Below are 25814 nucleotides of genomic sequence, written 5' to 3' on the forward strand. Positions count from 1 at the left end.
TTTCTATCTGACAGAGCTACAGTGGAGCTTCAGTGGGTGAGTGCTCATTCATAACTCCATACATTTTACCATAGAAATCCTAATGACTTTTAGTGAGTAACCAACAATTTAATCAAATAGTGCTTTCTGACAGATATAAGCCAGTGTTCCGTTAATTTGCTTGCTTTTCTAGATGTGCAGTCATGGGGTAGTGTGCTCACTGCTCCATTTTTTTGGTTCAATTGAATTTTATCGGTTAATAGACGTCTACTGGAGCAGGTATCATGGTGTCCCATGCTCAGGGGCGGAGCAGAGGACAGAAGAGTTACATGGCTATGTTTTTTTTTATACTAAATTGGGCCAGTGTAAAATAATCACTGGTCACCAAGATCTTGTTTTATAGCCGATAATCTGAATGTAATCTAATTTCTGACAAACAAAGGCAAAGTGTAAGTGCAGACAGTGTATCTACAATGTACAGAACCATTGTTTTTGTAAGATATGTTGCAAATCTTGGGAGAGGGAAGTGGGGGATTATGGAGTGGATAATATCTTTACATTAGAAATGTGTGTGCACCACGGTGACCGAATTCCCACCAAAGCTGACAACATTTTTGTTTGAGGCTATGTATTTATTAATGTTATCTTGCCTTACTAAAAACTATGATCACAAGCCACTCCTGATGGCAATCCAGCAAATTTGCCATCCAGACAATCAAAAATGGCTGTATTAAAGAAATGCAAATGTTTTTAGACGTTTTTCAATTTTTTCCCTCTGTCTTTAAGCAAGACTTCCTGGTTTCACATGAATTGAATTATAATCAGAATATAAAACCCTCTGATTATCCGATTAAGTCTAGTATAATAGAGGAAGAGCTGTGAGGAATCATCGCAGACATTTGATGTTTCAGGTTTTAGCCAATTAATAAAAACCATGACTGAGCTTTACATCCTACTGAAAATCATTCTTGTTAGCACTCTGAGCAGATTTTACCTGTAGTAAGTTTATAGTTACACCCCAGTGTAGGTCAAAACTATGAAGGGTTTCAATCTCTTTGGTATTTAAATACACAAAAGTCTAAGATTTCAGCTAACCTGACACACAGCACTTAGTGGTTATTTGAGATGTCTTTTCTTGAACAGAAGGAAGCACATTTCACATTCAGCGCACTCACTGTGAGGATCAGGGTTCATGAGGTAATGCATTAGGAGTGTGTATCATTTACATGTCCATCCGTTAATGTATCTGTATGTTGTCATGTGCTCAAAATGCCCTGGCTGCTTAGAGCATTCGTAGCTATAGTATTTATTATCATTTTGGCAGATGCTTATGTTAGAAGTGACATATTACTGAGACCAAATTTAATTCAAGGATGATTATTAAAGGGTTAATGCTTGGTTTATACATTTTTTTAAACGTGTTGTATGAGAAATCTCAGACTTTTTTTTCCCCCTATGTTATGATTTAAATTATAACTGGGTTACTAGTTAGATACAAGTTGCTCTACAAAAAAATGGTCGTTACTGTTAGATTGACTTAAAACAAACAAAGGCAGCGCCAACCAAAATGCAAGAACGTACAATACCAGTCCAGCCTTTCGACACACTAGATTACATTCATTCATTTATTCATTTATTCTTTCATTCATCTTCAGTAAGTGCTTTATCCTGAACCTATCACATTGGATCCAGAGCCAATCCCAGAAACACTAGCTGCACGGCACACACTGGATTACAGTTACTTAAAATTCAGTTATTTGCCCAAACAGGTATTGTTTCTTTCTTTCTTTCTTTCTTTCTTTCTTTCATCAAAGTTTTTATTGGCTTAACAAATTACAACACATGTCCATGGACTATACATTTCAACATTTTAAAATGTCAGCCTAGAGATGAAAGAAGGAAAAAAAATACTGTATAGCATTTCCATCCATCCATCTTCTATACCGCTTATCCTTCTTCAGGGTCACGGGGAAACTGGAGCATATCCCAGGGAGCATTGGGCACAAGGCGGGGTACACCCTGGACAGGGTGCCAGTCCATCGCAGGGCACAATCACATACACATTCACACACCCATTCATACACTATGGACACTTTGGACTCACCAATCAGCCTACCATGCATGTCTTTAGACTGGGGGAGGAAACCGGAGTACCCAGAGGAACCCCAATAGCATGGGGAAAACATGCAAACTCCACACACACACAGGGCCACGGTGGGAATCGAACTGATGACCCTAGAGGTGTGAGGCAAATGTGCTAACCACTAAGCCACCGTGCGCAAAATCTTTATAAGGGCAGATATACAGAACAATTCATAAAATGTATTTTTCATTTGCAAAGTAGGAAATGTTCTGACCGATTTACAGTCATGAACTCAATCCATATTCGCCCAATTCTTTAGCGATTGAAATATTTCTACTTGTAATTTTAGGAGATAGTGTTATTTTCCTCCATGTTATACATAGAGTTAATCACCTTCAGGAACTGTAGGTGACTCACACTGCAGCCATTTTCTTGTGATTGATTATTTATTTGCGGCTAATATTATTGTAAACATGTATTTATCCTTTGCTGCCTCTAACACATGGAGGTGTGTCACCTAAGTACAAGAAATCTGAATTTAAACACATAATGCTTTAACACACTTACATAGTATTTTTATATATTTATATTACCAAAAACAATGATAGTGGTGTGCGTTTGTTTCTCCAGCATTAACGTACTTATATTCTTCCAGCAATATTCCTCCCAAATCCGATCAATACATTCCCATTGAAACAAGTGGTTTACATTTACAACCCCAATTCCAAAAAAGTTGGGACGCTGTGTAAAATGTAAATAAATGTAAATAAAAGCAGAATGCAACAATTTGCAAATCTCATAAACCCGTATGTTATTCACAATAGAACATAGAAAACATATCAAATGTTTAAACTGAGTAAAAGTACCATTTTTAAGAAAAAAAAATTAGGTCATTTTGAATTTGATGGATGCAACACGTCACAAAAAAGTTGGGACAGGGCAACAAAAGGCTGGAAAAGTAAGTGTTGCTAAAAAGAAACAGCTGGAGGTTAATTGGGAACAGGTCAGTAACATGATTGGGTATAAAAAGAGTCTTAGAGAGGCAGAGTCTTTCAGAAGTAAAGATGGACAGACGTTCACCAATCTCCGAAAAACTGTGTGTACAATTTGTGGAACAATTTCAGAATAATGTTCCTCAATGTAAAATTTCAAAGACTATGAATATCTCATCATCTATAGTAATAATCATATAAAGATATGACATAATAAGACATAATAATCATCAAAAGATTCTGAGAATCTGGAGAAATCTCTGTGTACAAGGGACAAGGGTGAAAATCAGAGACAACCACACATAGAATGTGTTTGTGTGGGTGTGTATTTTGGTGGAAACTCAGCCTTTGAGGGGGTTTTTTAATCACTGTTAGCTCCTTAAAATCTCCTGGATGTAGTTTTTCCTCATGTTTAAGTCGTGTAAAGTTAAAATAATCTGGCAAATGAACAAAACTAAAAGTGCTCACATTTTTTTATTTTTGCAGGTCATTACGATCAGGTTCTGCCTTACGTTCTGATGGGAGTGCTGACGGTGATCGCCGGGCTGCTGAGTATTCTGATGCCAGAGACACGAGGCATTCCCCTCCCCGAGGCCCTCTCGCAAGTACAGAGTCTAAACTGGTATGTCTCTGTTTGCTACACTGCTGTGCATCACAGTCACACAGTCAGCCTTAGGTGTAACTTCTTCAGTTGTAATTATTACCTGTAGAAGACAAGAAAACTGTCCTGTACCAGACTTTCATTCATATCAAACCTCCAATTAAACTCCAGTTAAACTTCACACAAAAATATCAAAGGAAAGAAATGTCAGGCAAACGAGATCAGGATAGCTGATTCCCACTAGGTCCCTTCATGTTTACACGTATATATAGATGAGCATTTTTGTGTGAAGAATCCCTTCGCTTACAATCTAAACATAGATTCTGGCTTAGTTCTAGGTATGTTAGTATATTAGGCAAGGAATAACACACCATAAAGGTGTGCTGTTATAGGAAAACGTGATATAATTGTTAGGCATGAGACAAAATATTGTTGCCTTGAATACCGCAATACAAAATACACACATTTCCGTTAATAATTCATTATCAGCAAATCAGTAGGACGCGTTGTGGCACATGTCTCAAACATGTTTCATTTGGCCTGCATGAACTTGGAAAAAAATAATACTGAAAAGCCTTTAAAAACACTACTGCTCAACGTTTTCACACTTTACAGAACTCACAGCAGATCTGTAGCATAGTGCTCGATGTTCGGAGCGCACAAAGACATCTCAGTGTTTAAACCAACGAACAGCAGACTTTTTCCTTTTCGATGGACAGTTACGTGCTCACAGGTTTCTACCGCAGCTGGCTTGACTGTGCTATGAAATGCAGGTTAACATCTGTGTGGTACTGCAAGTGTACAACTGCCACAATCAAATTATATCATTTTTAAACTTTAGGTAAAAAAAACAAAAAAAGAAAATAAATACTTTTAAAAAAACTGCAAATTCTTAAAATCCCTGAGTGTCAACTTTCATATGAGCCATTAACCACTACTGTGGAGTGTGACATTACAAATCCAATCAGTGTTGAACATGGGCACTCCCAAAATACACACAAATTCTGTTTTTTTTTTTTTTGGCCTCTGGTAAAAAGTGTTAATAAATAAAACTTTGTAATCATTGACAAATCGCTGTGGTATAAGCGGGATAATACTTCCAGGGGTAGTGGCACTCCACTTGCGCGTTGTGCCTGCATTATTTTGTTTAATGGCACATACTGTCACGTGTTATTCTTAATATAACACAGTGGTTTTCAAAGTGGGGGCCGCCAGGGGGTGCCCGGCAACAATTTGGTGTGAAAAATAAATAAATACATGATTTTCTCATTCTCACTCTCACACAACCACACACACACACACAATCCATTCCTAATCTAATGTAATGTAAAGATGCAAGATGTAATTATTAATAATAAAAAAGGGGGGATATATTCAGAAGTCTGTATGTTTAATGTGTTTTAAAGACAACTTGCAAAAGGGGGGCCTCGGTCAAATGTTAATGCCATTTGGGGGGCCTTGCCCTGGAAAAGTTTGGGAACCAACAGACTCCAGACCGTGCGCATATACGAAAATAATCTGCCGTGGATTCTTATCATAAAACCAAAGGGTCTGTAGTGTGTTATTCCTTACATACTGTATGTAACAGGAAAATATCAAATATAAATCAGTGACAGGGTGGTGTGATGAAGTAAAGTTTTATTTGTCTTATATCGCACCAATTTGCCAATGGTAATGTTTTATTTATTAAAGAATGACACATTGTACCTTTTATCCATATATGCAGTGCCCTCCAGTAATATTGGCACCCTTGCTAAATATGAACAAAGAAAGCTGTGAAAATTTGACTTTATTGTTTAACCTTTTGATCTTTTGTTCAGACAATTCACAAAAATACTCTGCTCTCAAGGATATCACACAACTGCAAACAGAACACAGGTTTATCCAAAAAAATCTTTGTTAACTATAGGTGTGCAACAATTATTGGCAGCCCTATTAATTCATATGAGAAAAATATATTCCCATTGATATTTAAAATTTTTAGTACACCTGTGTGATTAGGAACAGGAAATTGTTTAACCATGACTTCCTGTTTCACAGGGGTATAAATATGAGGTAACACATAGGCCAAAATTCCCTTAGTCATTCATAACAATAGGTTAGACCAAGGAATATAGGTGTGATGTGCGGCAAAAGGTTGTTGAGCTTCACAAAATGGGAAGTGGTTATAAGGAAATAGCAGAAGCATTGAACATACCCATTTCCACCATCAGGGTAATAATTAAGAAGTTCTAGTCAACTGGAAATGTTATGAATCAACCTGGAATTGGACGTGTATCTATATCGTCTCAACGCACTGTGAAGAGGATGGTTCGAGTGGCCAAAAAATCTCCAAGGATCACAGCTGGAGAATTGCAGAAGTTAGTTACGTCTTGGGGTCAGAAAGTCTCCAAAACTACAATCTGAAGTCACCTACATCACCACAAGTTGTTTGGAAGGGTTTCAAGAAAAAAGCCTCTAGACTCTCATCCTAAAACAAACTCGAGCGCCTTCAGTTTGCCAGACACTACTGGAACTTCAAATGGGATCGGGTTCTATGGTCAGATGAAACCAAAATAGAGCTTTTTGGTAATAAACACCAGAGGTGGTTTTGGCACACAGAGAGGTAGCCATATGGAAAAGTACCTCATGCCCACGGTTAAATATGGTGGTGGCTCTTTAATGTTTTGGGGCTGTTTTTCTACCAGAGGACCTGGACATTTTGTTAGGATACATGGCATCATGGACTTTATCAAATATCAGCAGATAATAAATGAAAACCTGCCTGCCTCTGCCAGAAAGATTAAAATGGGCCGTGGTTGGATCTTTCAGCAGGACAATTATCCAAAACATATATCAAAATCAACACAAAACTGGTTTACTGACCACAAAATCAAGGTTCTGCCATGACCATCCCAGTCCCCTGACCTGAACCCCATAGAAAACCTGTGGGGTGAACTGAAGAGGAGAGTCCACCAGCGTGGACCTCAAAATGTGAAGGATCTGGAGGGATTCTGTATGCAGGAATGGTCTCAGATCCCTTGCCATGTATTCTCCAACCTCATCAGGCATTATAGGAGAAGACTCAGAGCTGTTATCTTGGCAAAGAGAGGTAGCACAAAGTATTGACTAAAAGGGTGCCAATAATTGCTGCACACCTATATTTAACAAAGATTAAAAAAAAAAAAAAAAAAAAACCTGTGTATTGTTTGCAATTGTTTGATATCCATGAGAGCGGAGTATTTTTATCTATACATATATAAATAAAATGCTGTTATCACTTACATTATAGCAGCTATAAACAGTTAATAAGATTTTAAAAACGCAGCTTGTCATGTGATGGAGTTAGTGGTGTGCCACTTATTGAAATAAATGTTGACGCGTTCAATACTTAATTCCCCTACTGTATGTGCAAAGTTCTCCGTCCTAAATACTCTCCCATGGCATCTTTATCCCTAAAACTGGAGACTCCTTCCATAAATGTTCAATAAATGTCTCCTTAAAGAAAACGTCAGCATATCAACAATCAGTGCGTTTACGTGAACAACAATAATCCATTTTTAATCCGATTAAGACCATACTCTGATTAAGAAACTACCATGTAAACAGCAATTTTTACTTACCTTAATCTAATTAAGGTCATACTCGAAGTAAGCAATAATCTAATTAAGACAGGTGGAGTATTCCTGTTTTAGTCGCATTATGGACGTGTATTACAGACATGTAAACACCTTAATCACATTATGAGCGTCGTGTGAGAGTTTTCACCGCATTTTGCGACAGGACATGATCACACACAGCAGTTTTACGTTTTACAGCGAACAACAGAGTTCGGCTGCGTCCCAAACTGCATACTTGCCTACTATAGGCCTGTAGTGGGGAAAAATACATGTATCTCGGCTACTATATAGACGGTAAGTACGCGATTTGGGACACACCCACCACTTCAACCAGTTGTCTATTAGCACGTACAGCATGACAAATAATTAACCACACTTAAAGCGTTCATAAAAAAAATTAAATAAAAACACCCAAAACTGTATACGGTACCATAACGAAGACGGACTGTTTGTCGATACGTGAAATTCTGGAGGGACGTCGGACGGCGTGGCGCGGTGACGTAATGATGCGGGCTGTTAATCTAATTATGTTCTATAACATGTAAAACAGGAACATGACAGGAGTATTTTAAAAGCGACTCATGTAAACACCTTAATCACATTATTATCTTACTCTGAGTAAGCTCAATAATTAGATTATTGCTGTCCATGTAAACGTAGTCAATATCCTGTTTTTTATGAAGTTTAGATTATGAGGAATATCTGCTATACAATGCCAGTGACTAAGCTGTTGCTATAGAAAAGATAATGTATTGGAACGAGTGCATTAATTTAAAATCTGTGATGTGTGAGTGTTTGTGATTATAAACCTGTTTGTTCTTCCCCAGGTGCTGTGGCTGGTGTAGAAATCGTCGAAGAACAGATAAAACACATGAAGGTCTTGCAACAAAGATGTGATCTGAGAATCCCAACGTAGTAATGTGCACTGTCTGATACTTGACCTTTATACAAATATTTCATATATACATTTCATGTTGTACTGAGTAGGTTTACACTACCATTGATCATCTGGTGATCACATTTTTTTATTTATTTTATCAGCATTTTTATTTGTCAGATTGTGGTTTTTCAGCTATTTTAGAGATTTATTCACAGATTTGCACATTTCTAAATGTATTCATTTATAATTAAGCAAATGTGTTAAGCAAAAGAGTATGATCAAGAACTTTTTTTTATGTGAATAGATCTTTATTTTGCTGGTGCTGATTACATAGACACATTGATGAAATTAATCAATGCTCCAAATGAATCCATTACTTTCAAATTAATGAGACATGATCCTGTTTTCAAATCCATATCCATATACAACCTCCAATCAACATCATACCCGGAGATCTATGTATGATAGCTTCATAAACACTGAGCTTAACTACTTCAGGGTTGAGTTTGTGTTGACAATAATATACCCAGAAGACTATTGAATACTCGAGCTGGCTGTGTCCAGAGCTTAATATTCTTGTAGTAAATATTAAAAGAACTTAGAATGATATACTGATAATGATGTATATTTATTGTGTGGCTGTAAATACTTAAAGGAACATTTTGATAAAAAGTAAATTTACAGTTTATTACTTGTTATGATGTCTGACCATTTTTTTTTCCCTTTAGTTTCGTGGTCGAGCTGCAAGGCTAATATAGGTAGGGGAGGCCTGTATACATGGACTAGCATGACTAAGGCTCCCTGGCTTTCAAAGATAAAAAGACATCAGTACAATGTTTTTTGCATCAACATCAAACTTGTATCATGACTGGCAGCATTGAAAGTTAATTCTTGCTGCTAATATGCTGTTTGAAATTCATTATTAAAACAAACCCAGTAAATTGAAATTCACTAGGCATGTCTGTGCAGTGGGTAGTGATGTCTCTACACAGCTCCTGTCCATGTGGAGTTCTTGTGCATGTTCTCCCCCATGTCCATGTGGGTGTATTCCTGATACTCTAGTTTCCTCCCACCCCACAAAATAAAATAAAATAAGAATGATGGTAGGTGGACTGGTCACTCTAAATTACCCCTAGTTGTGAATGACTGTGTGAATCTACACCACTCAGTCAAAACATTAAAACCAATTTGGCCCTTGTCAAAGTGTCTCAGAATCTTACACTTGCCCATTTTTCCTGCTTCCAACACATCAACCTCGGGAACTGACTGTTCACTTGCTGCCTAATACATACAGTGGGGGAAGTAAGTATTGAACGTGTCAACATTCTTTTTCAGTAAATATATTTCCACTGATGCTGTTCACATTTTCACCAGACATCAGTATTCACTCAGGAAATCCACACATATAAAGAATTCACAGCATTAAAGTCCATAAATAAAATTATATGCAATAAAGCGGAATGACAAGAAAAGCAGTTCTCCAAGGCAAGGTCACCCTGTCATCAACCGTCCACGCACAGGAGCTCCTTGCAAGATTTCTGACCAGGGAGTCAGAAGAATAGTCAGAAGAGTAGACCAAGAGCCAGGGACCACTCGGAAAGAGCTCCAGAAACACTTGGAGGCAGCAGGTGCCATCGTCACAGAGAAAACAATAGGAAATGCACTCCACTGCTCATGCTCACCCCGCAAGACTCCATTACTAAAGAAAAGGCATGTTGAAGCTTGTTTAAAGTTTTTTACAACTCATTTGGTCAAGCCTATGAAATACTGTGTAGTCTGTGAGTGTAGTCTGGTCAGATGAGAGCAAAATTGATCTTTTTGTCTGTCATACTGCACACCATGTTTGGAGAAGAAATGGCACTGCACATCACCCTAAAAACACTACACCAACAGTGCAGTTTGGAGATGGAAGCATCATGGTGTGGGGCTGTTTTTCATCACATGGTACTGGCAGACTTCATATAATTGAAGGAACGATGAATGGAGCCCTTTACCGGGAGATTCTTGAGAAGAATCTGCTGCCATCCCTAAGGATGATGAAGATGAGACGTGGGTGGACCTTCCAGCAGGACAACGATCCAAAACATACAGCAAAGGAAACTCTCAAATGGTTTCAGAGAAAAAAAACTAAAGGTGTTAGAATGGCCCAGTCAAACACCTGACTTGAATCCAGAAGAATGGACCAAAATCACACCTGAATACTGTGGCCCCTTAATTTCTTCATACAGGAAGTGTCTTGAAGCTGTCGTTACAAACAAATGCTTCTCCACTAAGTATTAAATTAATTTCACTTAGCGTGTTCAATACTTTTTTCCAGTGTCATTCCACTTTATTACACATAACTTCATTTATGGACTTTAATGTTTGGATTTCTTTATATGTGCAGATTTCTTTAGTTAACACCAAAGTCTTGTTAAAATTTCATGTGCATAGAAATATATTTACTGAAATTAATGTTGCCTCTTTCAATACTTATTTCCCCCACTGTAAGTTAATAAATATTTGAAAAGTGTCCTTTCTGTTAGATATAGCCACAGGAAGAAGGCAGAGGCCTGTAAAATGGGTGGGGGACCACCAGAACTTCACTTCACTCTCTTTACTTAGGACCTTTTTTTAAGTTCCAGTTTTTCCAGTCTTTAAGTGATTTATCCTTAAACAATCAAGATGACAATAAACACTATAACTACAATAAAAGGAATTTTAAATTAACTCTTTATTGGCAAAGTTTCACTTGTGTATTTTCACGCATGTTTATTTGATTTTTACTGCATATGGTGTGTACTGTCATCTTAATTGTAGTTCCCCTACTAGCTGTTCCTTATGTCCTTGTATATTGTTTGAGAATGTACATGATTTCATTTTCTTACAGTTGCTGATGGACACATTGTATTAATTGACCCTCCTGCAATAGCATGTCCTGCCACAGTTGAAAATGATTATTACTGTTTGTTAGACCAAATATCATTAGTACTGCACTGTAGGATGAAGATGAAGAGACTACCACTGCTGTGTCAGAATTACAAAATGAAGATACTGGGAGGCCCACAGAGGTTTAACATATATATTGCGCTATATATATATATATATATATAATATATAATATATATAATGTATATATATATAATGTGTATATATATATATATATAAATATAAAAAATGTATATGCATGTATATATAATGTATATGTATGTGTGTGTATATATGTGTATGTATGTGTATATATATATATATATATATATATATATATATATATATATATATATATATATATATATATATATAATTTAAATTTGTGATTATTAAAACTTTGTCATTGTCCCCTTAAAGATTCTGGCAATTCCTATATAGAGGAGTTTCCATCAACCTCCACACAGAGGTTGGCACTTGGCAGTGTAAATAATTTGTTTGTGGTTGTCCTGATTAAAAAATATTTGGTCTGTGTATGTATTACAGACATTTATAATATCGATTATATTGAAATATCATTCTGTCTTCCCGCAAAGGAGCCGTATAACTCCACATAAAGCACTTTGTGCATTAGTCATTTAATAAACGATGCGCTCAGATCACATCTTGTAACACCCTGCAATCTCTTTGGTTCACCGGGGGTTCTTCTTGCCATCTTCATCAATGGTTCACCATGGTTTATAGCCAGGGAACTTCACAAAATTGTGTAGGAACCGTTTGAGTGCAAGGCATATACTGTATGAATGGTTCTACACAATGTTGCTGGAACATAACCTGCTCTGGACCAGGAGGAGCCTGAGAACCCTGAAAGTTACCTCTGTTTTTGGAACCGAAAGATGAAGTTATCCGTTAACTCTGAGTAAACTTACCCAGGGAAGTCGCATCACCTGCTTTCTGGAAGACCAAATGATAGAGTTCAGTGAAGATGGAAATATTTCTTCAGTTCATTGGTACTGGTTTTAAAGCATAGCAATGTCAATAACATTAGGGATATATACAACAACAATAACAATTCACTATATTAAAGCCTAAAATAAAACCCGAACACTTGCTTTTTCTTTCTTTCTTTCTTTCTTTCTTTCTTTCTTTCTTTCTTTCTTTCTTTTATTTTTGTACCACAATCTGCACCACTGAAAACGGGCGCTTGCACCCCCCGCCCTCCCTTTTTTTTTCTCTTTTCTTTTTTCTTCTAATGCACAGTGTTTAGTGCAGGAGTTGCAGTGGCTTTGCGCTGCAGACAGGGGGCGCGTGGAGCTGAACAGCTGGCTCGGCGCACGCGCCTAGGTGATAAAAGTGACTCACCGGGAGGGAGGCAGAGGCACGCACCGGCGCGAGCGTTCCGTGGTCTCGTCGGAACAACAACAAAAAAACAGATCTAGATATATTAATACTGTAATCTTTCTCATTCGACTATCTTGCATTTATTTGTCTGGAAGCAGCTCTCCGCCCTGGCGATTGTGTCGCTCGTCCTTCACGGTGATTAATGTTGACATGCTGAAGGTGTCCGTGCGGATGATGCTGCTGAAGGTGAGAAAACGGATGAGATCAAACGCCATCGACGGAACCCTAACGTTATCTGCAATAACGACAGCACGTCACGACGATTTATTTCGCCTGTTTCCCCCGGTGATTCGGTGCAAGCAGCTGACATCGCCTTAGAAACGTCTAACCGTTACGGAAACATGTCTCAGCGCCTGCAGAGCAAATATGATGAACTAAGCGTTATTTCTCCCGCTCTTTGTTCGGTAACGGCGTGAAAATAATCACAATAATAATAATTTACAAAAAAAATAAAAATAAATAAATAACAACAACAAAAACAAAACAGTCGCCTTAAAATCCGAGCCATGTATGTGTTGTGATCAGCGCACAGCCCCGGAGAATGGAGCCGTTCCTGCAGCTCGCGCCGCACTCGCTGGCCATCGTGCTGTCGCGGCGCGCGCCCGCGGACTCGCGCGGTGTGACGGAGAGCGCCGAGCCGCCGCGACACCACACCGGATACGAGGTGTTCGCCGAGTTCAAGGCGCTCAACACCGAGCACTTCTGGAACAAGATGGTAGCCGACGCTATCGCCGAGACGTTTTTCCTCGGCTGGCTGGACGAGCACGTGCTGCTCATCCAGGGCAAAGAGGAGCATCTGGAGGCGCTGCGCGAGGCCTGGACCCGGAGATCGCTCAAAGCGCCGCGCGGCTTCGACATCAAATACCTCGGTAATGAACATCCCGTGCACCTACATGCATACAGTTTTTATTTCTTTCTTTATTCTTACACACTTACACTGGGTGTATTTTAGGTGCCCTGACACTTCGTGGTGTGTGTGTGTGTGTGTGTGAAAATGAGGCCGTCTCGTGCAGCCTTGTGAGCCGTATTCTGTCAACCATTTTGTTTACACGCTTTATTGTGTAGCACAACAATTTCTCAGTTTCTCAAAACCACAAATAAATTTTTCGTTTGTTGCCAGGGGGCGTGGTCCTAAAGTGTGCTGTCGTTTGGGGGCGTGGTCTGCAAGTAGCACCGTTTTTGGGTTGGGGGCGTGGTCGCAGGTAAGAAGGGTTGTTGGGGGCGTGGTCCGCAGGCAAACAGGGTTGTCGGGGGCGTGGTCCGCAGGCAAACAGGGTTTTCGGGGGCGTGGTCTGCAGGTAAACAGGATTTTCAGCGGCGTGGCCTGCAGGTAAGCAGGGTTGTTGGGGGTGTGGTCTGCAGGTTAACAGATTTTTCGGGGGCGTGGTCTGCAGGTAAGCAGGGTTGTTGGGGGGCGTGGTCCGCAGGTAACAGGGTTGGGGGTGTGGGGGGCGTGTTCATTGTCAGCAAATGCAATATGCCTTTGAGTCTTCTTATTAAAATTAGCCTTAAGAAGCATTTGTGCAGTTCAAAATTTGTGATGCAACTTGCAGAGGGTTTTTCTGGTGTGCTTTTTTTGCAGAACGTGACTTGAATTGGCAAAATTTGCACGAAATTGTTTTGCACAGCCTTTCGCAGTGATGTTTGTTGGTAAATGAGACCTTTTCGCTGTAGTCATGTTGGACGCACGTGAATCGGAGAGGGCTTTGGCTGAATGCGTGTTGTGGTGACGTCACATGACGTGTCTTTGCCCAAATCTGCGAAATATCTGCGGTAATTTTTGAAAAATTGCAAGCTCCTCGGGATATTGTGGAGTTTGCTTGATTTTGCGTTAATTTCTGCGATCACAGAATCCTGGAGGGACCGACTGGTGGATTGATAGGGAAGAGATTGAATTCAAAAGCTGCACAGTAAGAGCTAAGATGATGATCATTATTATTTTGCAGCACCACCCTGCTGGAAAAAAAACCCCAACAACAAGAGAAACCATCCTAGAATGGTTTGAATGGTTATAATGGGAATTGTATTGGTTTTAATGGAAACTATTATGTTCTCTGTGGTATTTTGTTGCCTTCTATTGGTGGCATGTTATGTCTAATGGATACCATTAAGGACCAATATTAGTAATGGTTTTAATGTTGGTGGCTTGTAATGGTGTTTGTAGTGGAAACCATTAGAATCATCACTTTCACATGTTCTCCCTGTGTATGTTTGGGTTACCTCCGGGTTCTCCGGTTTCCTCCCACCTCCAGAATGCATTCCAGTAGGTGGAATGACGCATTTGAACTGCCTCTAGGTTTGAAGGAGTGTGTGAATGTCTGTGTGTGAGACCCTGTAATAGACTGATGTTCCATCCAGGGTATGTCCCTGTCTTGCGCAATCCAGTGTTCCTAAGATAGACAACGCAATCCTGACCAGGATAAAGTGATTAGGCATGATGATGAATATATATATATAGTATTAGTAAGCGATTAAAATCCTCCTGCTTGAGCAATCTTGGTGTACTGGCTATGAAGGGAATGTGTTTTTCTTCTATTGATCAAGTCACATGTTGTCGTAAGACAAAAGAAATAGAATTTTATTTAAAAAGGGTGGAGGAAAGGTTTAATAATCCGAACGTCCGTCCTGAAGAGAGAGAATTGCACACACTTGCACTGAACAACCTTTCTGCACCTCACCAGGGTCTTTAATTACCATTGTTTCTGAACAATAGCTGTATAGAGTTTTCTAAATGTCGATCTTCTTATCTGGTGTCCTGCACTTCCAAGCAATACAAACATTAACTCAGTCACAGAACAGCATCATGCCAGCTCCTGTTCTTTCCATAATGGTGCCTTTTTTTTTTTTCTTTTTTTTTTTTTATAAATGTTCTAGGTTGGGTCTGTATAAATTGGATATAGATTCAGATGTTTATCTTTTGAATAATGATTCTTGGGCACGGAGAAGATTGAAATACGATTGAGGCAGCTGAAACACTTGTTCGGTGGTTTACCTTTCCAGGCTCTGTGAACCCCAAGCACTCTTTTTCTAAGTGCACTTTAAGTAATGCTGTTCTTTCCATCAACAAATCGATAATGCTAGTTACTTGAGTGAGCAACACAAGTCAAAGAGCATTTCATTACAGGTTGGCTGTAAAGAGAATATAGACCGATACTACACTATCTATCTGTCTGTCTGTCTATCCATCTTGTATACTATGTATTCTTGACTATATCTCATAATGGCAGGCTTAGTGGTTAGCACGTTCGCCTCACACCTCCAGGGTCGGGGTTTCGATTCCCGCCGCGGCCCTGTGTGTGTGGAGTTTGCATGTTCTCCCCGTGCTGCGGGGGTTTCCTCCGGGTACTCCGGTTTCCTCCCCCAGTCCAAAGACATGCATGGTAGGCTGATTGGGCGTGTCTAAAGTGTCCGTAGTGTATGAATTGGTGTGTGAGTGTGTATGTGATTGTGCCCTGCGATGGATTGGCACCCTGTCCAGGGTGTACCCCGCCTCGTGCCCGATGCTCCCTGGGATAGGTTCCAGGTTCCCCGTGACCCTGAAAAGGAGTAAGCGGTATAGAAGATGGATGGATGGATGGAGATCTTGGCTGGACGGTTCTTGGGGAAAAAAGCAAATCTCAAATATTTTGTTTTTAATCAAATCAGTTTTTTTTTTAAATAATTTTTTAAAGAACATGTATATTTACTAAATTCTCATATTCTGTAGGAAGAGGGTGGTATTTATTTAGCTAATGTTTATGAATGATTGCTTGCCACATCTTGAATTTCTGATTTGTGTCACATTAGTACTGATGTACCCAAAATCCTGAGGGGGGGAGCCCTGCTACTCAAAATAATGAAACCAGTGATATTAACAGCTGGTTAAATAACGAGTCATGGTCATTAGTCATTCAGTCCGTACAGGATTTCACAGAATTAATTTTTTTGGGGATTGTTGCGGCCAAAAAGGCTTTTTTTTCTTCGTTTTTTTTCTGTGGACAACTACTAAACTAAAAACGTGTTTCGTACGGACTTTCACAGTAATGTTTGCTGGTAAATAAAACTGTTCTCATGTTCGACACACATGAATTGAAGAGAGCTCTGTCTGAATGCGCGCTGTGATGTCACATGACACGCCTTGGCATAAATTTCTGGAAAATCTGCAGTCATTTCGAAAAATTGCGAGCTCCTCTGAATATTTTGTCTACATATTTAGATTTTAGTTTCATATAAATATTGTATGTTATGTAAATATTTATATTTTATGTCCATTTCTGCGATCGCACAATCCTGGAAGGAACCGGTCATTAGTCTCTGTTCTTCTGGCGAGAGCGTCTCCAGACACTTGAGGCTTGAGAAACACGTTCTATGCGTAATGCGTGACTGGCAAGATTTGATCGAGACGACGCGTTCAGCCATGCCTCGTTCGCCTCGTGTGTTTAGTCATCGTTCGTTTAGTGCTTGCGAAGTTAATATTCAGAATCTACTGTTAGATGTTTGTTCTGGATAGATTGGATAGTTCTCACGAAAAGCGAGCATTTTAGAATTCAGTCACAGCTTCCCCATGTTGTTTTGCCCCTTTTTTCTTCTGTAGACTCGCCGTGTATGTGGTGCAACATCTATGCTCATAGGTCACAACAAATAAGCTGGAATAGAGGTGCTGTTTTATGTCATTCACTGTTCTTGAATCTTGTTGCTTTGAAGCTTAAATTGAGATTGAGATTTTAATACAGGTTTCTTCGTATAGCTCTACTTCTTTCTTAGGAATTCAGGCATTTAGTGGGGGGAAAAGTCATTCAACCTAAAAAAAAAGAGAGAAAAGTTTGCTTAGTAATCTCTGACTGCAGTTCCACAGTTTTATAGCTTTTTACATAATTTGAGCTTAATTTGTATACTACATATCGAATATCTGAGTGTAAAGGCACTATGTGCACTTAGTGATGTATGTTCTGTAATACAGCCATAATAACTAGTTTAAGTATGCACCGAAAGTGCTCAAAAGCGTTTGAAAGCATGAGTAACCGTTCACAAGATGGAGCGCTATGCTGTCTTGAATCCTAAAATGGTTAAGCAGAGTTTTTCTGCTTAAAGTATAAGCTAGTTCCTCCAGGATTTCGGGCAAGCTTGCAATTTTCCGAAATCACCGCAGACTTGGGCCGAGACGCATCGTGTGACGTCATCACTGCGCACGTTCAGCCAAAGCCCCCTTCGATTCATGAGTACAGCTAAAAGGTCTCATTTCATTCTCAAGAAACATCACTGTGAAAGACCGTGTGAAACAATTTCATGTAACTGCAATTTTGCCAATTCAAGTAGTCTTACAGGGGCGCACGGTGGCTTAGTGGTCAGCCTCACACCTCCAGTGTCAGGGGTTCGATTCCCGCCACTGCACTGTGTGTGCGGAGTTTGCATGTTCTCCCCGTGCTGCGGGGGTTTCCTCCGGGTACTCGGGTTTCCTCCCCCAGTCCAAAGACATGCATGGTAGGCTGCTTGGTGTGTCTAAAGTGTCCGTAGTGTATGAATGGGTGTGTGAGTGTGTATGTGATTGTGCCCTGTGATGGATTGGCACCCTGTCCAGGGTGTACCCCGCCTTGTGCCCGATGCTCCCTGGGATAGGCTTCAGGTTTCCCCGTGACCCTGAAAAGGATAAAGCGGTATAGAAGATGGATGGATGGAAATAGTCTTACATAAAAAAAAAATCCTCAAATTGCACTGGAAATTTAAGGGAAAATCAAGTATACAGCAACGTCAAGTATTTTGTGGCCGCAACAATCACAGAAAACACACCGAAATCCTGTACAGCCTGATAAACTGATCCACAGCAGGGTACACAAAGCAGAGGTGCTCTTTAAACAAAACACTCGTGCTACACCACGTCTTCAGCTCATATTACTAAGCAAAATAGACTGGCTGGTTGATGTTAGCTTCGTGTTACAGATTGTTTGATATTTTTGCTTTAAAATACTAGCATAACATTCCAGCGTCTATTCATACTACAGCAGTGATTCCTTCTTACTTTCTTTATTCACATCAATCCAAGCATAAACTCTGTACAGTTTCTAGCCTGCTGATCTTAAGCTCCACTTATTGTCTCAGATCAGCCGTTATATTAGCGCACGCTGCCGACGGACACACTGCAGCAGCACAACCATTACTGGTTCATTTGGTAAAATCTCAGCAGGTTTCAGTGTGCAGTGTTACCACAGGCAATGTTCTTCCTCGTCTCGTCTTTCCTTTCTCTCTCGGTCACGCCGAAGCAGGACGGGAAAGCCATATCAGTATCTTTGTGTTTGTCTCGTCTTGCGGAACAAGAGCTGCCCGTTTTGCCGCGAGGACGTCTCCCTGCCTCCGTTAATGGACGGGGACGTTGTCAGTGTGTTTGTTGTTCTTCCCGCGAAATTCCTCATTTTACACAATTAACGTCGGCTCATTATGAGTCCACAAAGTGAGACGTGTCCTGGTCCATTGTGTCCTTGTCATGCGATAAACTCGGCCTAGTGTCTGTGGAGGCCTCAGACCTTACGCTCATGGATCTTTAGAGACGGAGAGACTCGGGTAGGATTTAGTACTTGGTCACATTTTAAGTGCTTCAAAGCATTTGAGGTAAAAAAAAAAGCCAATATATATACCGCAGGGTGTTTTAAAGAGGATTACCAGGATTGATTGAAAATGAGCGTGTTTTTTTGGTCAAAAAGGACTCTCTCTAACATCAAAAAGTGTAACAACCTTCAGTGTATTTTTAGTCGAGTGCAGATTAGGCTAGTATAAATGGGCCATTATTCCAGCCAGCATGCCTCTGCAACACGAGCTGCTATAAACGTGACTTTGCATGCTTGTGTGTGTGTGTGTGTGGGGGGGACTTACTTGTACCCTGAGGTGTGTGGAATCATCTCCTACATATTTTCATCAGCACTGTGTTTCATGTGTGTGTGTGTGTGTGTGTGTGTGTGTGTACAGGTCAGAGCAGAAGAAAAATCACCCTGCAAATAAATCTTCCTCTAGTTACACGGCACACATTTTTTCCTCTGCTGATCCCACACAACTCCCCACAAAGCAGATCTCAGATCTGTGTAAAAAAAAAAAAAAAAATCCTAAACCATAAATTACTAGACGTTTGCGCTGAATCGACTTTAACTTGACACCTGCACTTAAGGGCATGTCCCTTCCTGACTTTTTTACCACTTCCTCCATATTCTCATCTCTAGCAAAGACATCTGATGTATGACGTAACTGTAAGGCCTCCTCAGTTACTGCTTCATACAGTTGTTTATTGTCGTGAAGGGAAACCAGGCTGGAGACTTGTGACTCGCGCTTTCAGATGCACGTTTCAGGTGCAGACGCTGTTGTGTCAAACAGATGGCTCCTTGTTAGTCACTGCTGAATCATATTTAATGAGGAGCTTGAAAAAGTTTCCGAAATTTCTTCGCACTGAACTCGTTGTGTGTTTGTTTGTTTTTCGTCTTGTTTTTTTTCAATCTCTTGATGCCGTACTGATATCCGAGCTTACTCACTATTACTCCGAGCATTATTCAGAATCCTGATACTGACCCAAAATGTAAATGGGGACCTGCCTTTTTAAGTAGGTTAAGCGCATTAATTCTGTTCACTTCCTTCTGTGTGTCATATAACTAAGACGAAAGCATGAATAATATCTCCTTTGCAGTTCCATGCTGTCTCGTCTCACACTCACTTATAAATCACATAAATACATGCCAGGAAGCAGGTTTTAGGTGTGCGCCACATCAGCCCTTCCAGCTCCGAAACTCCTCCTTCACAACGTAGACTAGCAGTCGACGATTTTACTGATAACTACGTCGGGCGGTACCTGCTGATTAACCGATTGATCAACCGATCATTTTTAAAACTGATGCTGAATGAAAACACAACACTCAAAGTCAAATATTTCTGAACTTTATTACTAAAATAAACAATACTGATTGTACCATGAAAATGTACTGTACTTTTTGAAATGAAATAAATATAGAAATATATATAGAAATATATATATATATATATATATATATATATATATATATATATATTAACTATTAATAAATATTAACATAAATAAAAGATATACATCCAAACTGAACCAAAAAGTAACACTCCAAATAACAAATAAATAATTGAGACATCCAAAATGAACCAAAAATAACACTTCAAATAACACAACAAAATGTGTCAGTGATAGTTTTTATTTCACCTCTAGAGGCCGCTCTCGTACTGTATAATGACAGCACACCCTTCTCAGCCGCTCCCATAACCGAGGCAACCGGGAAAACTACAGTTCCAGCTGTCAGTTTTCGGTTCAGATTGCTCGTCAAAACCGATCAAACAGTCTACCTCTAATGTAGACCCACCCCAAACCACACCCCTACTCACTACAAGCGAACCTAATAATCAATAATAATCTGAAGTGTTGCATATAAAGTGGCTACAAAGATGTCACGTGATGGGATTATACTGCAAATACTATTGCAAAAGAGTAACAGCATGAAATTTTTTTTGTGTTGTCATGTGTCAGTGCTTTCAATCTCTAGCTTTGGGTAGAGAGTTGGATATGTTTCTTTAATAGACATGGCCCAGAGATGGAAACATTTTGAAGTGTATTTCTAGTAAATATTTTACCATAATAATAATAATAATAATAATACATAAGCAGCTTTTGTGCACAGTCTATTACATCTCCACACGTGGGTTTTTGTGACTGCCGGCGCTCACTGTAAGACTACCTTACCTATCATTGCTTGAGAACTACAGCACACTACAGCAACTCAAATAGCTCAAAAAACACAGCACATTGGCATTTTGCACTAAATGACCAAATAAAGTAATATCTTTCCTGAATTTTCTATGAATGTTCTGTTTTTTTGTCATTATAGGGATAATGACAAGACACTTTTGGATCAAATGTAATAGTTTTTTGATTAATGGTTAAATTTTGAATGAATGATCTAAGTAAAACCTTCTGTGCTTTTATTAGACAATTTTGAATAAATGAACAAGACATTCTGTAGAAGTAATCAGTTTTAATATTTAAAAATTGATTTAGCCTCATACACTGTTAATTACAATAACTAGCTGAAAGAACTATTGCTAAAAACAGAACAAAGATTTGAGACTTGACGTGGACTCCACCTCAGAGACTGGTGAACATGTCTGACATGGCCGATAAATGCATACTCTTAGAGGAGTAGGCCGGTTAACTGATATTGCAAATGACCAACCACATTTACAAGGTACTAATTATTTAAAAAATAATTAAACATGTCTTGCTGTGGATTTTCCCCCAATATGTCCTGTTCTGAAAAACTCCTTGTCTGACCGTGATCAAAATGAAGTGGTTCTGCTGGAAACTAGCGTAGAATTGTGCCTACAGGGAAGTGTAGGGAGCCAGCTAAACTGTAGCCTTTACAGTTCTGAAGCTTGTGGCCAGAAAAGTGTACAAAACATATCAGGCTTTCATTGAGCTGTAGCATCTGAGGCTGAGCCTACTGCTTTTATAACTGCAGGAAAATTTTCATAGAATGTTAAACCTTCTAAATTTTCTTCCTTCACTTGGTTCTGTACGTCTCTCATTTCCGAAGATGGCTCCACTCTGTTTTATCTGCACCTTGTTAGCAAAACTAAATTTGTGTATTGTGAGCGTCGTCAAATATTTCGATGTGATATTTTGGTTCCAGCTTTAGGAAAATCGGTGAGGTTGTCCGAGTTGATGCTACGTGATCGGTCTCTCACCAGGAGTCATGCAGTGATTCATGGTGAAGTGGCCTCTGATCTCATCCCTATAAACTCCTGTTCAGCTAGCGTATGACATTGGAAATTTACTTGTATTTTCTCATTTGTAAGTCGCTTTGGGTAAAAGCATCTGCTAAATGAATAAATGGAAATGGAAAGTGCTCCCTCTACTGGTGCAGACATGAAGTAACTCGATCAGGCCTGATGTGGCGCTCTATAACTCTGATCTAATGCATGATGTCACAACGCGTGTCTGGAGACACACTGATAAGGTCTGTGCTTGTATCTTAATGTTTTTGCTAGGGTGTTTTTATATTTCTTTGTTATATTCTATCCTGTGCATTACCTGGTATGTCCTAACACTTGAAAGATTATTCTGTTCATATAATAATAATAATAATATTATTGTTGTTGTTAATATTATTATTATTATTATTATTATTAACAATAATAATAATCATAAGAAGAAGCATATATGTATGTATGTATGTATGTATGTATGTATGTATGTGCAAATTAATTAAATGATTTTTAAACTTTCTCAAGGATACCTAATTAGCTGTTGCTTTTTTTTGTTGTTGTTCTTTTTTTATTATAATATTTACAAATTTAAAATCAGTTATTTATTATATTTTATTTATTTATTTATTTATTATTGATTTTAAATGTATTTGTTTGAGTTAGTTGGTTAGTTAGTTCCAGGTTTTATGTTTTAGCCAGTTGCATGCATTTGACTGTTTATTTGTTCCTTTATTCAATGTTCATTCATTTTCTCTGTGATTTAGCATTTAAAAGATTAACTAGTTAAGTAATGAACTAAATTAGTTCGCATGACTAACATGTCTTTTTGATTAAACTGACAGATTGTAGACTTACTGTATAATGTACAATTCAGAGAAGGTTTGTTTCTTTTAAAATGATATGAGTGTAATCAAAACCATTTCTTTCTTAATTTGGCTGAAGTACTTGGTACTTAATTCCCTGCAATGAACAATCATGGTGTCAATACTGGGCAAAATACCTGTGATTAATATTTTAGTCGTTGTTGTGCAGTCCTGGTGTTTTCTTCCATTTCATGAACTAATTACTAAGCAGCTGATGAACTGGCTCAGGTGTGTTGTAGCAGGAAAAGTAATTTGTGTAGTGGAGGTGGGTGGCTTAAACCTTTGTCCTGTTGGAGATATTAACTGAGAATCTAACAGCAGTGGATATGAAGTCGTATGTTCAGATATTTGGTGCTCATCTCTGTTTTTCCTCCACTAGAGTGCAGAGTTGCACAGGACTGAAGCTTTTCTTTTTGTCCATTCAGATCACGTGCAGTAGCTCAGACTCATTCTCTTCATTCAGGCTTGCAGTAAGATGTAAAAACTGTGATCTTAAGCGTCAAAATTAAACCCTTGTAAAAATGAAAAAAGATTATTAATGTGTCTAAACCATACCATTCACTTTTATAGCCATTTTAACTAAGAAACGACAGGATCTGATTATTTTTCTGCCTTACATAAGTGCACGTTTTTGTATAGATGTCTATGTAGTATATTGTATGTGGTATATTATTTACATTAGGTTTTCTCTTTTTAAAATTTTTTAACTACAGTATTTTCAGTGATATTCTCATTTGAAGCTTGATTTCTGTGCAGACAAGCAGTAATTTAGAGCTGTAATATTCATATTCAAAGTTCAAATTTGCCAGAATATAGCATTATAATAGCTAAAATAATAAGAACAGTTATTTGCTTGATATTTAAATCATAATTATCATAAATGTCCAACCAAATTAAGAATAGAATAGTTCTATTGCAGTTTGTAATTTTATAAATTTAAACCAACATAAATCGATGGTTATGTATGTAACTGTGGTCCTATGAATTTCAGATGCACCTGGATGTCCATTACGTGTACGTGCAGGTCGAGTGTTTGTAGCAGCAAAGTCACCTGTGGCCTGGGTGATGTATGCCCTTTGCCCTGGTACTAAAGGCATGTTCACACAGGAAGTGACCTCTTGGCAATCTTCTCGTGAATATTTTGAGTGATTGCCAAGCTCTGGCAGTCATCCGAAATTCATAGAACCGTGGTTGCATTACTATTTCATTTCTACTGAGGCTGTGCTTTAAGCACCTGGATGAGTAATGCCAACAAGGTCACAAGGAAGTCCTACGTGCTCTTTTAAAAAGGCTGTAAAGCCGGAGGAAAAACGTCTGTAGCTACTGGGTCGTGCAAGACCACGTTCACCTTGTAAAATCTATCATCCAAATTGATGGTCTGATGTGGCTGCACAAATATCTGAAAGATGGACCCCTTGTAAGGCTGCCCATAAAGTAGACACACTCCTGGTTGAGTGAAATCAAACATGAGGAGGGATCGGGAGACCACTGACCTTATAGGCATAAACAATAGCGTCTACAAGACACTGCTTAGACAAAGCGTGACCTCGCCTATGCCCCATATGACATACAAACAGTGAATTTGACTGCCAGACTTCAGTAGTCATTTGAATATAATACTTTTGTCCTCACATTGGGCACAACAGGTACGCACTCGACCCCTTCACATCCTCCTGAGGGTCAAAGGTGCCAAACCGAGGGGTTGGTTTGTATAAGACGAAGAAAAGGTCTTTAGGAGAAATGAAGGGTTTGGCCATAACGTTACCGCTGTGTGTAGGCACTCTCGGCTTACTGACAAAGCGTGCAACTCGCCTACTTGTCTAGCCGATGCTATGGCTGAGAGGAAAGCTTTTTTCATAGACAGCCGCCTAAATTCTGACCTCACTAGAGGTTCAAATGGAGGCTGACATAGTGCCTTTAATACCAGAGGCAAGTCCCAAGAGGATACTGGGTTTTGTCAAGGAGGTCTCAGTCATTGAGCACCTTTGATAAAGTGTGTGGGAGCCAATAGTCACACCATCTACCCTATTATGCATGGTTGAAGTGGCAGCTATTTATACCTTGATGGTGGAGGCTGCAAAGCCTCCCTCAAGGCGGGACTGGAGAAAGCTGAGGATTACTGGTATGGGACAGCGTGTCGGATCCTGATTTTGTGTTTGGCACCACTCAGAAAAAAGCTTCCATCTGTTATCATACACCGCATTGGTGTAAGGTGCCCAGGAGTTGTGGATGGTCTGTACAACTGCTGGATCACACAGCCTTAATAGTGGCTCTGGCCTTTCAGAGGCCAGACCCAAAGTTGCAGCCGGGATGGGTTCGGGTGCCAGATTCAACCCTCCAGCTGTGAGAGGAGATCCATCCTCACAGGGATGCACCAAGGCTCCCTGTAAAATAATCTGTGTATTATTGGGAACCACACTCTCCTTGGCCATTTGGGGGCTACTAGTAGCACCTCATAATTCCCCTTGAGGATCCTGTCTAGGGTGGGCAGTATCAATGGTAGTGGAGAAAAAGCATACAGCAGTTGATTTAGCCATGCATGGGCCAGTGCACCTTGGCCCAAGGGGCTTGTTGATTCCCCCGGTGAAACCCAAAGGGGACAGTGTGTCGTTGACAGTGAGGCGAAAAGATCCAACTCTGCTCTGCCATATCTGTGCCAGATCGCTTGCACTACTTCGGGGTGCAGCTTCCATTCCCCAGGATGCAGGCTTTGCTGGGATAGGAAATCTGCAGCTGTGTTTGAGTGCCTGGTGCATTCCCCTCAGCTTCAA

The 25814-nt window shown here is 39.5% G+C and overlaps 2 protein-coding genes across 4 annotated transcripts in view; both read left to right on the forward strand.

Annotated features, from left to right (window-relative positions):
• The window catches only part of slc22a21 (solute carrier family 22 member 21), a 28184-nt gene extending 19354 nt beyond the window's left edge, over nt 1-8830 (forward strand). The window contains exons 10-11 of the mRNA XM_053685956.1: nt 3541-3676; nt 8082-8830. Coding sequence (XP_053541931.1) covers nt 3541-3676; nt 8082-8151 — 206 coding nt within the window. The 3' untranslated portion in view covers nt 8152-8830. The remainder of the gene's footprint in view (nt 1-3540; nt 3677-8081) is intronic.
• Nucleotides 8831-12411: 3581 nt separating this feature from the next.
• The window catches only part of stox2b (storkhead box 2b), an 84515-nt gene continuing 71112 nt past the window's right edge, over nt 12412-25814 (forward strand). For 2 of the 3 annotated variants that reach the window (XM_017485334.3, XM_017485335.3), the window contains exon 1: nt 12412-13311. In XM_017485334.3, the coding sequence (XP_017340823.1) occupies nt 12984-13311 (328 nt within the window). In that variant the 5' untranslated portion in view covers nt 12412-12983. The remainder of the gene's footprint in view (nt 13312-25814) is intronic. The other variant, XM_053685957.1, reaches the window with a different exon arrangement.

The sequence above is a fragment of the Ictalurus punctatus genome, chromosome 14, assembly GCF_001660625.3.
Source record: "Ictalurus punctatus breed USDA103 chromosome 14, Coco_2.0, whole genome shotgun sequence".
In the NCBI taxonomy this organism is placed as follows: Eukaryota; Metazoa; Chordata; class Actinopteri; order Siluriformes; family Ictaluridae; genus Ictalurus; species Ictalurus punctatus.